Genomic DNA, 14,995 nt, shown 5'->3' on the forward strand with positions numbered 1-14,995 from the left:
TGAGCGTTTACATTTTGATTAACCATATGGAGATTAACCACCTATAAAACAAGTTCTGCGCAAAGAAAGGAAAGTAAGAAGAAACGGAAAAACCCTAAACCCTACAATGGCGAGTGATGTTCTTCCTGCCGAAATAATCTCGGAAATCTTCTCCCGCTTATCTCCACAATCACTTCTCAGATTCCGCTCAACTTCAAAATCGCTTAAATCCATAATCGATTCTCACAACTTCACCAATCTTCACCTCAAAAACTCTCACAACTTCAACCTCATCCTCCGCCACAGCACCAATCTCTACCAACTCCATTTCCCTAACATAACCACCGCCACCCCACTCCACCACCCTCTGTCTTACACCAACCGCATCGCACTCTTCGGTTCATGTAATGGTATCCTTTGCATTTCCTCGGACACCGAAATCGCTTTCTGGAACCCTAACATCCGTAAACATCGGATTATCCCTCATTTCTCTATTCTTTATCCTCAATCTGAGAGCAAAATCCACTTCTTCTTATTCACTTACGGATTCGGCTTTGATCCTTTATCCTCCGACGACTACAAACTTATCAGAATCTGTTGGTTTGTCCATTTAGAAAACCTTACTTTTGATTCATATGTCAGTCTCTTCACCTCGAAAACAAACTCGTGGAAAATACTTCCTACTATAGAGTATGCTTCTTGCTATGTCGATACCATGGGGGTTTTTGTTGAGAATTCTCTTCACTGGATAATGGTGAAGAAACCTGATGGGTTACATCCGCGATTAATTCTCGCGTTTAACCTAACACTTGAGGTTTTCAATGAGGTTCCTTTTCCTGACGAAATAAGAGGTGAAGAGGTTATTTGTAATAGGAGTTTTGAAATTAATGTTGCTGATTTGGGAGGGTGTCTTTGTTTGATTGTGAATCATCAAACTACTAAGATTGATGTTTGGGTGATGAAAGAATATGGATGTAGAGATAGTTGGTTTAAAGTTTTTACTTTGATGGGACCGTGTTTCGTTTTACCTTTGAAATCTTTGAGCCCTTTGAGTTATTCGAGTGATGGTAAAAAGGTTTTGTTGGAGGTAAATAAGAAGCTGGTTTGGTATGATTTGAAGAGTCAACAAGTTAGTTATGTTGAAGGAATTCCTAATTTCAATGAAGCCATGATTTGTGTTGGAAGTCTTGTACCACCTTCCTTCCCTGTTGATAATTCTAGGAAAAAGGAAAATCGTTCAAGCAAGAGCAAGAGAAGGTACTTCTTATTGATTATCTGAGTTTTTTTGCTCTGTATAAGTTAATATCAATTCAATAGACCCATCATATGTAGTTAAACTCTATATCATGGGTGAAATTGAATTCTTATTATAGGACAAGGATTCTCTAATTACTTTGAAGTCTCTACCTTTGTTTATGTATATGTATTTGACAATGTGTGTATGCTTGATTTCAACGTATTTGACAATGCGTGTATGCTTGATTTCAATGTATTTAACAATGTGTGTATGCTTGATTTCAATGCATTTGACAATGTGTGTATGCTTGATTTCAATGCATTTGACAATGTGTGTATCCTGAATTTCAATGTATTTGAAAATATGTGTATGCTGGCTTCCAAAAGATACAAAAGACAACAATGTATACTATGTATCAGGATTTGCAGGATTCCCTTAAGAAGTAAGTTAAAGAAATAATATTGATTGATATCAGTTGGTCTTTTTTTTCCTTCATTAGTTGAGATCCTCAGTCCGAAATTATTATTATTTTGTCAAACTTATTTCAAAATGTTGACACTATTCCACCTTGTTGTGGTATTTGTGTATTTAAGGATAAGAATATTGTGTAGAAATTTACCTGCAATGAAATTACTCCAAATCTATGTATAATTCCTTTCAAAATATTTATATTATTTATCACTATTCATTTGTGATATTGTTGAACTTACTTTTATGAGACGCATGTATTTTTTTACAGGGATGACTTCTTGTCCCGAGGATTTAAATTGACATTGTAAGGGAGTGAAGGAAGAACCTGTTATGTGTAGCTGAAGCAAGTTTTTCTAGAGATGGAATTAGTCATGTTGGTTTGCGGTATGCGTTCAATTGATTAGGAATGAGTATTACCTAGTTTTAACTTTCTTCTTTAATGGTGTGAGATCACACTTCTATATCTCATGTAAAATCTCACATGAAGAGATTCATTCTCGGCAGAACCGTGAAAGGATTGCTCACAGAGAAAGAAATGCCCATGGAATTGAAACAAAGATCTCAAGCCAAAATATAATATTGAAGTTCAGATACCATATGTACATGACTTCTTTCTTTTCCTCTTCTTTGGCTTATAACTTGGTATGTAATTGCCTAGGTTCCTGCTATAAGTAATACAAAGAAAAATGACATATATGCCTGTTTAGGTGTAAGAAAGTGTTGAAAATGGCTTATATTTCATTATGGTGGTAAAAAAGTATTGATTTTGTATGTATGCATGTTAATATGGTTTTACCATCAACTGGAATGCAACGTTTACATTCGGCAACCTTACACAAATTGTATTTTTGCTTTGTTTGCTTGTGAAAAACTATTGGCAAGTAACATACTTGACTACTAATTGTGTGACCAATCTACATTCTCTTCAACCCTGAAAATCTATTTGCTTGTTTCATCATTGACTTTGTAACTGTCATGGATAACTTAACTTCGCCATCATATTGTGGTATTAGATTTGTAGTGGTTTAAATCATGCTTTTGATAACTTGAGCTTTCTCCATGCCCTTCAATCTTTTAATGACCGTTGGTACCTTTATAATACATCATATTATATTGTTGTTTCAAGGACAATCTTTTAATGGAGAAATGATTTTGAAGTTATCACTTGTTGGTTGACAAAATGTCAACCCTGTTTCTACTCATACTAAAATGTTATTGCTTACACTCAGTAAGGTAGTTGATTCCTTTACTAGTAGAAACAGGCTTAGCATTTTGATGAAATTAATAATTTTGTTTCAATGACAATCATATTATAAGTGATAACTTCAAAAAATCTTTTCTCCGTTGTTCTGTACTTGCAACCAACAATCAACCCATTCTGTTTATAGGTAAAAGCAATAATATTCTGCATAGATTTAGCAAAGCAGATTGTAGTCAGGAACTAACTAGTTAGGGTGCCAAGAAGTAAACCATGTATTGAAAATATTTAGAAAAATACAAAGTAAAAAACACAACTATGATGATGAATAGCATTGGCGTACAAGATAAGATTAGGAATGATATCATTATGAAATAAAGATAAGGATAGTGAGGATAGCTCTTAGTAGCTGAAAGTCTAGGAGAATGGTCACCGCCGCCAAGAGAATTTCTCTAATGGTAATACATGATGGGGATTTGATAACAGACCCGTTATGTTCGCTGAAACGAAATGTGAGGATATTGAAGTCTCCTCCTTAGTAGCTGAAACCATGGGATTGCGATGGTGCTTGTTGTGGCAAAACATCAACAACTCAAGAATCTATTCATAGAGATTGTTGCTGAATCAGTAGTAAAGGAGTGTACATGGTGCTGCAAAACCTGATGCAATTGATGAATTAATCATAGACTGCATAGAAGTTCTTGCAAGGCTAGAGAATACTAGTGTTATCTTTGTTAAAAGAGATTGTAATGTTGTAGTCTTGTCAGCTTAGCACTTTATGCTGGTTGTAAGCTTTGTGAAAGCAAAGTTCCTGACCAAATTATGGCTGCTGTTTGTAAGGACTTACCATTTATCTAATGAAATTCCTTGCCTGTCAAAAAAAAAAGGAGGGCTCTCAATAAGAGAGATTTGAGTTAACTTGTATCTCTTCAGAAATGATTCATAGCAACACATTATGACAAAATTTGATTTACATCACTGACCCCATTTTGCAGGAAAATGTTTTAGTTTTTGTTGACGTTGTTATTGTAATAAAGATAATATATCAAACACCACCAATTAGACATTTTGAGTATATTTTTCTAGCAATTTAAGAAAATGTCAAGAAAAAAATATACCTAAAATCAATAGTGTATCTTACAACATTTTAGAGTATCTAAGTAAAACCTAGGCTTGGCTTCCCTATTGCCATAAATTTCATCAAGATTTTAGTATGAGTAGAAACAGGGTTAGCATTTCGTCTTTTATAATGCGTTATCTTAATCATGTAAATATCAACTTCAGAGTATTCAGTCTTTATTCTATTCTTCTGTAACTTCAACAAGAACAAATTTTACAATCATAAAAACAAGAAATTGGAGGTTTTACAACAACATTCAAAATACCTTATCGTCCGACAGTTGCCTTACAGAATTTCTGCTTAAGTTTTTCTCTGATATCAGTCTCTCCTTAGTAAGAAACAAGCTAAAATAGGTAAAAGGAAAACCAGAATCAAATATTAATATTACCACATGCATGATGCACTAGTTGTTGTCGTTATTGCATTGTCGAGTTGTTGTTGTCGTTGTCGCATTGTCGAGTTGTCGGTGTCGTTGTTGCTGTTGTTGTTTATTGTTGTTGAAGATGATTATGTTGTGCTATATGTATACGTTTATATACATTCTTAATGATCCCTGCTGTGAGATGCTGTTGTTTCATTAATTTGATGGATTATATATTACTATTATTGAATGTGTTTCTCACCCGTTCTGCTTGAAAATGTTGCCCTTCGTATGGGTAACTTGCAGGTAATGAAGGCTTGTAGGTTGGTTGGCTCTTGTGTCTAGGGCTCTGATACATATTAGGATGGGGATCGTCACGAATGTTTCTTTCATTCTTTTATGTATCATGTTTTGAAAAGACTTTGTTGTTGGAGTTTATCATTGTTGAGAATAATGTTTATTATGTTGAGGCCTTTGTGCCAAGAATTTCATTGATATTGGATTTGGTTGAATTATATTTTCGAAAGAATTATTCCGCTGCAGTTTTTAAGATATTTTAAATGTTGGTTTAAATAAATAGTTATTTTCTATTTATGAATTTTTGAAAAGCAGTGTGACTCCCCGTTGTATGATTTACTCTGATTATTATAATTAATATTACCACTGTTGGGAGAACAGGGTGTTACAATTATTATAATTACTCTGATTATTATAATTTGCTAAGTGGCAATATATTGTCACAAAATGGAAACACAAAATGAGAAACGACTCTAATAAGTTCATAAATTTATATAATTATATTCATTTACAACGGTAGCTTTACCTTCCTTGCGACCCTCTTGGCCGTAATAACACAAATCTTTCCAAACCTCCTAAAATTGGATAACAAGTCAGTAGTAATTGATAGATTCATAATCAATATAAGAGACCTACATAAGACTTTCTGGCATAGTGACAATTAAAAAACAAAAAGAGGCTAAATGATTAGAATACCTTAGGACCAAGTGATTCCAATCAGTCCAATACAGTATTCACATATAAATAGGCTAAATGGTCATTTTGATTCTTAAATGTGTGAGGCAGTGTCATTATAGTCATTGAATTAATGTATCAAACTTTAAAAACATCCATGAGTATGTCTTCTCTTCTGTTAGTAACAGAAGACACGAGGATCAAAATGACAAGCAACGACACGCTTAGTTACGAAAGAATATTACAGCTTAATTGATAATATCGAGAAAGGAAGCAAATTAAGAACTATGTACAATTTACTGTAAGATGTACCAGATAAAATACAGTTAAGCCACTCTTAATAGATTGATGATACACAATACAAATTATCAAAATTAATTTGATCTTAGCAGCGTTGTTTCTTTTGCTTCTGTTGATGTTCTTTCATGTGGGGTTGATTTGAAAAGTGGGAAAATCCTCAATGCATGGATTGAGTATCGAGATAATATGAAAATGGTTCGTGTTTGGGTTGGTTACTCTTCAACTAGACCTCCAATGCCGATTATTGCTTCATTCATTGATCTTTCTGAGAGATTTAAAGAGTTTATGCGTGTTGGTTTCTCTGCTTCTAATGGAAAAGGTTCGAGTATTCACCTTGTTCATCATTAGCAGTTCAAAACTGAGTTATTCTCATTCAGTTAGTCCAATGGATAAATGGATAATGCAGAAGGTGAAAATTCTAGAAGGAATTTTTTTGGGTGAGATAGCTCTTGGAATTGGTGACATAACAGCTTTTACTGTGTCTGCATTGGCACCAGCTGTTGTGATTTGTGTTTTCTTAAAAAGGAAAAATGGGGGTGTAATTAGAAAGATTAGGGAAGGTCACAGTTGTAGGTTTCAGACAAATAAAGTTCCAATGAGGTTATCACTTTAAGAGATAACATCAGCTACAGTGGGGTTTAATAGAGATAGACTAGTTGGTGAAGGGGGATCAGCAAAAAGTTTATAAAGGGTCACTTCCATTTGGAGGTGACGTAGCTGCCAAGAGATTCAAAAAAGTCGATGATTTTGTTACACAATCCTTTCGCAACTGAATTTGCTAAAATGGTTGTTTGCTTGCGGCACAAGAATCTGCTTCAGCATAAGGGTGGTGCAGCTAGATTGATTAAAAAAGAAGCACCACTTCATTTGCTGCCTACAACTAAACCAAGGGTGAGGATTAGCCATGTTTGGTGATTTGTTAGACAAACTTTTTCAAGAAAATATGGCATAAACTAGCAAGTATTGTAAATTGCAAAAAACTAATGGAATAAGTGGGTGAACGATTGTGTAATAAAGAAAATATAAGTGACTGATGATTAAAATCATAAGGTCAAACCATTTTGTTGCTTTCAAAAACTAACAATCGGTCATTGTTACAGGAAATAGACATTCATCCTATCCTATGCATAATAAAATTGAATTTCAGTGCAAAGAAACAATATTATAGAAGTGCAATTTCCATGGAAATCAAATGAGAAAGAATGATTGTATGAGGTTGATATTGTCTTTGATGACCGATTATTTAGCACTGTTTTAGTAAAAACAATGGGGAATTAGTCACTTTAGTCCCTGACTGGGAGAGGATTCGTCACTTTAGTCCCTGAATGAAGAGAAATTGCAAAACAGTCCCTGCATGGTCAATTTCAGGGACTAAAGTGACTAACGGAGTCTACATTCAGGGACTAAATTGACTAACGAAGTTTGCATTCAGGGACTAAATTGACTAACAAAGTCTACATTCAGGGACTATTTTGCAATTTATCTGCATTCAAGGACTAAAGTGACGAATCCCTTCCGATTCAGGGACTAAAGTGACTAATTCCCCTAAAAACAATTGTAGAAGTGAGGTTGCTATTGTATGAGGTTGCTATTGTCTACGGGATTGTTTTGATCAAAATTACTTTTGAACATATAATTACTAAAATAGACAGAATTAAATACAAATAATTGGACGTAGTTCAATATATACGTAGATCAATAATAAATGTTGATATAATAGTTGAACATAATATTATTTTTTTACCACTATACTACAACGACTAAGACCATCCACAATGCAGCACCCTATTTGGGTGCTTAAATAGGTCACGACCGTACACGTCATTTATTTTGTAATTAATACTTACTAAACACTCAATCTCCCCAACCCAGCACCTCGAAACAATTATTGATTGGGTCCCAACAATAACTTCATATCATTAAATTTTAACAATAACTAGTTACAAACCCGTGCTTCGCACGGGGGTTAGCTACTTTTTTGACAAAATATTATATCGGACGGATAGATTGCAAAATAACAGATAATTATAAACCATAACACAATATTTAGAGTACTCCTGCATCACGGGTTAAAAAATGAAATGTTCAAAACGGCTTATCACGATTAACAAATGAAAACGTTAAGGACCTTTTTTGTAGAGAGAGATGCAAAGCAAGTTGCAGCGAAGACAACAATTGAGAAGGCTAAACGTGCATTGGAAAAGTAGTGGCTTTCCACAACTCAATAACTGTAAAGTTAATTTAGTAGAATAATTGTGAACTGTGTACTTGATCCGATCCACCACCCCTGCATTATGCAGAGTCAATCTAACCTCGTGGGTACCCACTATACGGGTACTCGTGGGTATTCAGGTATCTATGAGTACCCATGAAGTTTTGAATTTATTTATTTTTTGGTACAAATAAAAACTTTTTTAATTACCAAAAAACCTCAACTTTTAAACATCCATACATAATTCGTTCAAAATTTCATAAATCATACATAATCCATATGAAATTCATGATTCTTAGATAATCTATATATTTTATGATGTGAATGAAGTGGAAACGGTAAACCTAATAAGATTGAATTAAAAAAATTTAAAATAAAAATAGGTTATTATTGAGGATTTTTAGGTGGGCGGTAAAATTTTCTTCAATAATGTTAAAACTTTAAGTAATAAGATATGATATATAAAGATATTTTAATAATTTACTTAATTTATTATCGGGTATGGGTACCCGTGGTTATAGATACAATCAAATCCGTGTCTGTGTTCATATTAAAATGGGTAGTCAAATACCCGTTTATTATACCCGTGGATGCTCGTTTAGCTACCCGCTCCATGTCCGTGACGGATTTTACCCACGGGTACCCGTGGGCAATTAGAATACTATGGTTTTGAAATTCTTTATTATATGTTTGAATAAGTTATAATTTGGAAAATCTGTTTATTACTAAAACCGATTCGTATTTGCGCTCAGGTTTCTACTCTTTTTAATAATGTTGATAAATTTATCTAAGAACATATATGTAAATGTTGCAGATTAATAACTCTAAAATGATAAACAGTCAAAGACGTTGCACATTTATAAACTAAAAAGGATCATTACATCTACTAATGCGGGTGCGGTTCCAGAAGTGGACCTCGATCCAACCGAAAAACTTTTTTGCTATAAACTTTTTAAAGTAATGAAGGAAATTTGTTCTAATGGAAAATATTATTATTCCAAAACATGGAAAATGTATTATACTTGGTATCCTTCCTTAGTATGATAGCAATTCCAATCCACATGGTATTATTCTTATAAGGTGTGGGAAGCTAGAAACTATCTACAATCTTCCACATGACTACCATGTCTCATGAATGAGTATGTTCAGTAACAACAAATAATTCAATTTGCCAAACACTTTCTACTCAGCTAATAATGGACAAAGTAAACTCTCTTTTGAAATATTGAATAACCAAAAGCATGGATAAAGAGAACTCATAACTTCCATGAACAATTCATAAGTTCATGTGAACCCCTCTGTGAAAAAGTATCAATCCACAAAGGTTCTTCAACTCCTTCTTCCAAAGAATATAAGCTTACGAAATCCTCTCACCACTTTTGAAGAGTTCTCCTCATCATTTATCCATTTCTTCCTGTTGTGGATTGATTCTTGCATTGCTTCGTTACTCGGCGGAGGAGTAGAGATTTGAATCTCTGAGACTTTAGATGAGGTAACATTACTTTCTTCTATTTTCTGATTCACCTTAGAATTCACAGCAGTAAATATTAATGGTTTGTTAGGTAATGCAGCTGTAGAAGTTGTGATCATGTTAGTATTATTTCGAAGTTGGTTATTATCACCACGAAGTGAAGTTGTCATTGAAATATTATACAAAATATACATGCCAGAATACAATTTCCAAAAGATTAGAATATGAGTGAAAATGCAAACTTCATATTCATAAAAAAGAATAAAAAAATAGAACATTTACATGAGATTGGAGCATTTTCTTTTGACATTGTTTTCAACCTTCTTGTTTTCTTAACTTGGAGAACATTTTTTCTAAGAAGTCTAGCCTTTGCTGCTTTATTTTTTCTCACCCCATCTTTAAAAATCAAGTGTTCCTTTGACTTCTGATGATCCATCTTAAACGAACTTTGTCAAGAATTTTGATTCCAAAATCTTTCCCAAACCATTTTAATATATGCAAAGATACCATAACCACAACCACTCATTGTTGAGCAACAATTGACTATAATTAATGAAAAAGCAAGCATCAACAATATAGTGACACCTAAATTTTGATTGAAACTACTTATAGTTGAAAAAATAGAACTCCAAGGAAAGCAAGAAATCAGATATGATGCACAAAAATCAAACGAAAAAGCAAGTCCCTGTTGCGATAATTGATAACTAATTATTTATGTTAATACCTGCCTTGGTTATTCTTGAACCCGTCACAAATTCCTTGTGTACGTAGAAGTTACATTCAACTAAACATTATTCATTCTAATTGTGTCATCACAAATCAAAGGCAAAATCACTTCTCATATTGTTCAGTAGGTAGATAGATACCAAAGAAGGTGATCATACCTAAGGTATCATATAAAGGAACACAACAAAGTCCATGAGCATTGCAGGCTTGAAATTATCCTAAAATATGTAAGAACATGTTGAGTTAAAAGGATAATAGAAGCTAGCTTAGCAACACTGAAATTGATCACCACTATTGGTGACAAAGGATGTCCAAGAGAGAACAATCACATTCAAAACAACATTTCATATTCCCTCCAAACAAAGGTTAGTTTCAAGGCGGCTGCCTAGCACTTCCACCTTATTTCATCTTCAATTGATCCACCAAGGTTGAAAACACTCATATTCAAGTATGATTTGTGCAAAATAGTGCAGAAAATTTTTCCATGCTAGAGGAGACAAAATGTGAGAGTTTAGGATCTTAAAATTATAAGTTATCTAGCATCATGGCCTACGGTTTTGTTAACTAATTATCCATATACTTGTATAATGACCTAAACCACTTGTCACTTTTGAAGTGACTCATTTTTTAGACTTATTATCAGAGCATAAATAGCTTTGTTAATACGCTTTTTTACAGCAAAAAGTGATAAAAGGTCATTTATTTACCTGCATTGTGATCCCTCTTTTTCATGCCGGCCTGAAAATTTAAGGCACTAAAATATATAATTTTGATAAAGTTGTATAGTCCATCACCAAGGATTAATGCAATGGAAATAAAAACATGCATCATGAAAATAAAGAAAAGTTAAGACTTAAAATGGAAGAGAAAAAACACAACTCAAATCAAAGAAGTTCTAATAGAGTGTTCCTAAGTTTTTGTTTATTCAATGACCTTATAACCATTAAGACTCTTCATGATGTTTCTTTGTCTCTGCAACATAACATACACATTGATGAGAAGATAGACATAAACTTGGAAAAACAGCTTCTCAAGCCGATTCATATAACTCAAGTTTTGGATTACCTAAAGTCAACCATGTACCTTAAAATTCTGTGACAGAACAGCTGTGTTTAAATAGCAACTGGGACATTTAGGCAAATTATAAAATTATGAAATTAAACATGAAGAAACTACTGTATGTCCTCTTTCAAACGCAACTGGTCCCACTTGAAAAGGAGTTTCCAAGCTTAAGATGTTAACTTTCTAAGCTGACTGATGCAACATAACTTGTAAAATCGAACAGCTCAATTCATAAAATCACTATAAATCACATAACCAATATAAAAATATAAGACTTGACAGTATTAAAGTAGTAAAAGTAAGCTTTCCAATCTAATTGGTTTCGCAACCAACAAATTCATATTTATGTAGGCATATATCAAATGTGTGTACAATTATAGGACATAGCAAATTTTAGAGAATAGAGATACATTTGAACTTATACTCTTTGAAAAATGAAAGCATGAATTATATCACATGTATGTTACAATCATAATTTGCACTTTTATATTATCTAGTACTAATCATAATTAAGCATGCTCAACTGTTTTGCATACAAACAAAACATCATCAATTTTATCACAATCATAATTAAGCATGCTCAATAATCAAACCCTTTAAGAAAAAACAAATGCCAAATGTGTAAATGTGTAAATAATAGTAAACCTCATGTGTAAATGTTCTGACAGGTATGCCAAATGCCCTAGCCAATCCAAAATCTGCAAGCCTTACTGAATTAGTGCGCCAAATATCAACAAATTCTGTGGTTTCAAGTCTCAATGAAGAACTCTATGTGAATGACAATAAGCAACTCCACAGAGCATTTGATAAAGGAACATCTGCAAAAGGATTAAAGAATTCAAACTCCAAATTAACTGGCCAAGTTCACAAAAATTAGCAGCTCTATTTTTAGAAGCTCCCACAAAAATTCGCATAACTTTTTAAAAAAAATATTACAGCAATCCAGATCCAACTACGCTCCAAACATTTGAACCGCTACCATGAAAAATCTCAAAATCACCGATGGATGCACTTCGTTGCTTCTGTACCGCATGAGCTATATGATTTATGTCTACCTTTATCTGGCTGAAGTTCAAAACACTCAAGTATCTGATAAGAAACATTCGTCAGTAGCCAAATACAACAATAAATGATAATGCAGATAGGCACCTGAGTTTATTGGGAAAATAGACACCTGAAGAGATCCAACTTACAATATCAAAAACCCGGTTCGGATCCAAATCAAAATGACCAATCAATGACTGCATAAGTAAGGTAAACCAAAATTATGATCATTATCGTTATAAAACAAAAACAGAAAATTATGGAATAGTCATAATACTTCAAATTGTTAAGATCTTAATAATGCCCATTGTTGATGCAGATCCTTTTTTAGTCAATGATGCTTCAAAAAAAATTGTATGGAACACATAGTTAAATTCATTTTGGTTAAGAATGATTAATTAAAGCAGTATTTAGACAATATGCATACAGTGGAATACACAATAAAATTGCTATGATATAATAACAAAACCAAAATGATCAAAAAAAGAAAGAATAAAACTAATTTACTTCAACTCTTCAAGCAGTGACCTTTGACATGTCCAAAATCCACGGCTTGAAAATTTGTTCCACACATTATGAAGCCAATAATACCTAACTTCCCAGGAATCAAGTCTAATGGAACTTCTCAAGTTAAAATCTGATAGAATCATCGCTATTTAAATAATATGAAAATGTCTATTGCAGCTTAAAATCATTAAAATAATGTGATAAGATAAACTCATACAATTCTCAACAGGACACAAATCATTGATTTGAATTGAATCAACTTATACAATGCTTCTAAATTTCTCACAATGCACAATCAATGAACCACACAACACCAATTTGGGATTAACCAATTAAAATCAAAGTAATTTTGGGGCTTCAACTATCAAGATGAGAAAAAAGCTCAATTATTTTAAAAGAATGAACAAAACCCATGTTAATTAAACGATAAAGATCGAAAATTGGAAGCAGAAAAACACACTAACACAACAAATTGAAGCCAAAACTGAAATTGCAAACACAAAATTAGGGCACAAAACTAATTCCAAATCAAATTAAATTCAAATCAAACATAAACCTGATGAAATTCAACAACAATTTCACACCACAAGTGAAATATATATAAGTATATGAATTCAAATTCAACAATTCAAAATGAAACACCATAAGCCGGATCAAACAATAAACATCATAATTCATAAACATAAAATATGACCAAAAACTTGCAATAATTGAACTGTTGTGCCAGTAAAATATACCTTCAACCAAGATGGTGCTTTGAAGATCACAATATCAGACACATCCCGCTTTCTAAAGAAGAATGAAAACTGTTACACAAGATTGAAAAGGGTCTTCAGCTACAGTCACAAATTGTCCTGCTTCCTCCCTTTTCTGCGTTCACCAAACAAATACAAAACCCTCATTAAGATACCAACTCACCAAAATACACATGAAAGCATGAAAAAAAGCCACAAACAGAAACCCAGAAAACGAAAATCATCCAAGAACAATAAAATTCTGAAAAACCTTTTTCTGAACCTAAAACAAACCAAAACCACAAAATCAAACCCTTAAAATCACAAAAACAACTTTCTGGAGACTTGCATGCAATTAGATTGATTGAATAAAAATTAAAAAGTTGAAAAATTCAATTCTCTAAAATTATTGTTTGAATTTGAATAAAAATGAAAACCCAAGGTGAAAATTGAGGGAGAGGGGTAGAGGAGAAGAGGATTGAGGCTTGATCTGTGACATGCATGCTGATGAAAGATGGAGAACCGTGGATCAGTGTGTTCGACGGCGGCGACGGCAAGATCAACGGCGAGGTTGACGGCGGTGGTGTGTTTTATTTTAGAGAGAAGGCGTTTTTTTTAGCATGCTGAAGAAGGAAATGGAAATGAAGCAGTAGTGAGAAAGCGCCGCCGTTTTTCGCGACGGAAGAGAATGGTTCTCCTCCCATTCCCGTTCCCCCTTTCTTCTCCCGTTCCCGTTTCTCTCTCCCTTTTCTTTTCTTTTGTTTTTTTTTCCTTTTCACATATATATATGGGGGGAGATGGATATTTACCAATTTACGAAAATACCCTCAGAGGGGCAAAATAGTAAAACGTACGGACATTCATTTTTCTATCTAGTTTAGTAGATTTTCATACTAATTCATAATTATATAATTTTAAAATATTGAAGTAATTTCATTATAAATTATAAAAAAAGAGCATTTTTTTAATTTTATCAATAATTAAAAAAAAATTAAAACTTTAAAAAACAATATAAAATAAATGATGATAAATTATTTATGTTTTGTTTAAATCCAATCAGCGAATGTTTGTTTTTTTCCATTTATATAGGTAAATTATTTGCTATTGTAAAAAATGGTTTTTTTTTTGAAAATCCAATGTTGATCGATTGAATATTACTCTTGCAACTATTATCTAATTTACTTTTTAATATTAAAATAATACAACAATTGAAAGAGAAAAAAAATTGAATTAATTGTACATGTGGGACCCATGAGTAATATGAGAGAGAGGGTGCCTATAAAAGCACCTATCTTTATAAGCACCATATTTATTGATGTCACAATGGGGATGCCTATTTAGCATGGTGCTAAAGAGGGGAAGGATCTCCCATTGTAGATGGCCTAATAGTTGGACATAATCAAATACAAATAATTGGACATAATTTCTTTTTAGAAAGTTTTACCCTACACTCCTATAATTATACCTTGACCCTAATATTTAACTCAAACTACCCAATTTACCCTATATATAAAATAAAAGGCAGTCGGTTTTTCACTTGTTTACCCCACTTTTCTGGAAAACGCTCTGCATCCTTCTTTGCCACAGATTTTATTTTTCTT

The 14,995-nt window shown here is 33.0% G+C and overlaps 1 protein-coding gene and 1 long non-coding RNA gene across 17 annotated transcripts; one reads left to right on the forward strand and one right to left on the reverse strand.

The window, feature by feature from the left end:
- LOC146945107 (F-box protein CPR1-like) lies at window positions 1–3,785 on the forward strand. 2 transcript variants are annotated; one of them, XR_015026227.1, is made up of 3 exons: window positions 1–1,236; window positions 1,956–2,071; window positions 2,192–2,516. XR_015026227.1 is itself a non-coding variant. In XM_085743469.1 (2 exons), exons 1-2 carry the CDS (start codon window positions 107–109, stop codon window positions 1,993–1,995), a joined length of 1,170 nt encoding a protein of 389 aa, XP_085599595.1. In that variant the 5' UTR covers window positions 82–106; the 3' UTR covers window positions 1,996–3,785. The 2 variants fall into 2 exon arrangements, 1 of the variants encoding a protein (XP_085599595.1); XM_085743469.1 differs by having other exon boundaries at window positions 82–1,236; window positions 1,956–3,785.
- A 5,411-nt stretch (window positions 3,786–9,196) lies between these two features.
- LOC146945108 (uncharacterized) lies at window positions 9,197–14,255 on the reverse strand. Of its 15 annotated transcripts, none has more exons than XR_015026242.1 (7): window positions 13,918–14,251; window positions 13,398–13,530; window positions 12,303–12,350; window positions 12,046–12,198; window positions 10,755–11,927; window positions 10,206–10,265; window positions 9,197–9,374 (listed from the first exon to the last, which is right to left on the reverse strand). It is a non-coding gene; the product is annotated as an uncharacterized LOC146945108 (long non-coding RNA). The 15 variants fall into 15 exon arrangements; XR_015026236.1 differs by lacking the exon at window positions 9,197–9,374 and adding an exon at window positions 9,423–9,864 and having other exon boundaries at window positions 13,918–14,252; XR_015026238.1 differs by lacking the exon at window positions 9,197–9,374 and having other exon boundaries at window positions 9,423–10,785; window positions 10,981–11,019; window positions 11,755–11,927; window positions 13,918–14,240.
- Between the last annotated feature and the right edge of the window lie 740 nt (window positions 14,256–14,995).

The sequence above is a fragment of the Medicago sativa genome, chromosome 2, assembly GCF_051527215.1.
Source record: "Medicago sativa cultivar Bolivia chromosome 2, Bolivia_mono, whole genome shotgun sequence".
In the NCBI taxonomy this organism is placed as follows: domain Eukaryota; kingdom Viridiplantae; phylum Streptophyta; class Magnoliopsida; order Fabales; family Fabaceae; genus Medicago; species Medicago sativa.

Excerpts from the sequence above, each read along its gene's own strand:
- LOC146945107 (XM_085743469.1), top strand. The coding sequence starts at position 107 with ATGGCGAGTGATGTTCTTCCTGCCGAAATAATCTCGGAAATCTTCTCC. Across the intron at positions 1,237-1,955 it reads TCAAGCAAGAGCAAGAGAAG|GGATGACTTCTTGTCCCGAG; the intron begins GTACTTCTTATT and ends ATTTTTTTACAG.